Here is a 1,517-nt window from a genome sequence, read left to right as displayed (position 1 = left end):
GGGCTGGGAGGGGGTCTAAACCGCAGGAAATTAACTTGGTCCCACCGCCACCCCCGCCCCATTTTTCATCAGTCCAAGCGACATTCGGAAACGGAGGGGTCAATTTGCGAGGTGCTGCGCCGCGGATCGCGACCCGGTCAAATCAGAGAAAACGTTGAGGACTAACCGATGACATTTTCTTTCTCGTTGCAGGTGAACAAGCTGTACGCCATCATCTCGTCGTCCATCTCCTTCTGGATCCCGTGCACCATCATGATCTTCACATACCTCGCCATCTTTAAAGAGGCCAATCGGCAGGAGAAGCAGATGCACAATCGCATGGGCAACGCCATGATGATGTCACACGGCGCGTCCAACGGCGACGCTCTCTCGGGCGGCTCCAACAAGGCCCTCACGCTGCACGAGGCGGCCCAGAGCACGCCCACCAAGGACAGGCAGATCAGCAAGATGAAGCGCGAGCACAAGGCTGCCAAGACGCTCGGCATCATCATGGGCATCTTCATTCTCTGCTGGCTACCTTTCTTCCTGTGGTGAGTGTTATCAGCTCTGTCGTTTACTGTTACAATATATTACAAGATCGGTTCGTGCGGGACGGGTAGCTGAGAACAGCCTTTCACATGTCCATGGTTACAACGCCATGTTCTTGTGTGCGTCAGACGGGAGAATTGGATTTTGTAGCTGCAGCTGACGCCGGCTGACGCCGGCTGACGCCTGCGCGGTTAGCCAATGTGCACCGTTTGGCAGTTTTCTGACTCGTGCTGCCGTTTGCAGGTACGTGATCACGACGCTGTGCGGCGACGCGTGCTACTGTCCTGACGTCGTCGTGGCGCTCCTCTTCTGGATCGGCTACTTCAACTCGACGCTCAACCCCCTTATTTACGCCTACTTCAATCGCGACTTCCGAGAGGCGTTCAAGAACACGTTGCAGTGCGCGTTCTGCTCACTGTGCCGACGGCCGCCGTCCGACCTGGACGCACTTGATATGCGGCGGCCGTCGCTCCGGTTCGACGACCGGACCAAGAGCGTGTACTCGGAAACGTACCTGAGGCACATAGACCGGAGACGTTCGTCCGAGTTTGGCAGTAGCCTGTGACGTCCTGAGCCGCCCGGACACGGCAGCTCCTCCGGGAGCGGGAACAGTGTGCCGGGCAGCGACGGCGCGTGCGACGCGTCGTGGACGTGAGTGTGTGCGTGAGTGTGGCGGGCGCGGTGCGGGCCGCCTGCAAGAGTGAGTGTGTGTGAGTGTCACGTCGCCTGCGGACTGAATGACAATGGAAATGAAACCCATGTACCTTAACAATACTTAAAGACATTTTTATTGTGCCGTGTAGTGTTCTTTCTCCACTCTCTCCTGGAAACGTAGTGCGTTAAATCAACGGAGTGCTTGGAGACTGTTTATATTAGATTGCGTATGTTTTTATTTTTTGATTGATCGATTTGATTGTTCGATATTGTTTGTCTTGTACCTTTACAAATGCAGCACAAGGAAAGATATCTAAGTTTCTCGGGCCAGATTG

At 55.1% G+C, this 1,517-nt stretch overlaps 1 protein-coding gene across 1 annotated transcript; it reads left to right on the top strand.

Annotated features, from left to right (window-relative positions):
• Positions 1 to 153: 153 nt before the first annotated feature.
• Positions 154 to 1,511, top strand: LOC127752277 (octopamine receptor beta-2R-like). The gene is made up of 2 exons (XM_052277145.1): positions 154 to 530; positions 772 to 1,511. Exons 1-2 carry the CDS (start codon positions 169 to 171, stop codon positions 1,091 to 1,093), a joined length of 684 nt encoding a protein of 227 aa, XP_052133105.1. The 5' UTR covers positions 154 to 168; the 3' UTR covers positions 1,094 to 1,511.
• The last annotated feature ends 6 nt before the right edge of the window (positions 1,512 to 1,517 follow it).

The sequence above is a fragment of the Frankliniella occidentalis genome, unplaced genomic scaffold (genome assembly GCF_000697945.3).
Source record: "Frankliniella occidentalis isolate FOCC.00 unplaced genomic scaffold, Focc_3.1 Scaffold5889, whole genome shotgun sequence".
In the NCBI taxonomy this organism is placed as follows: domain Eukaryota; kingdom Metazoa; phylum Arthropoda; class Insecta; order Thysanoptera; family Thripidae; genus Frankliniella; species Frankliniella occidentalis.
Note: the sequence above shows the minus strand (reverse complement) of the source record. Positions and strands in the feature narration are given on the sequence as shown.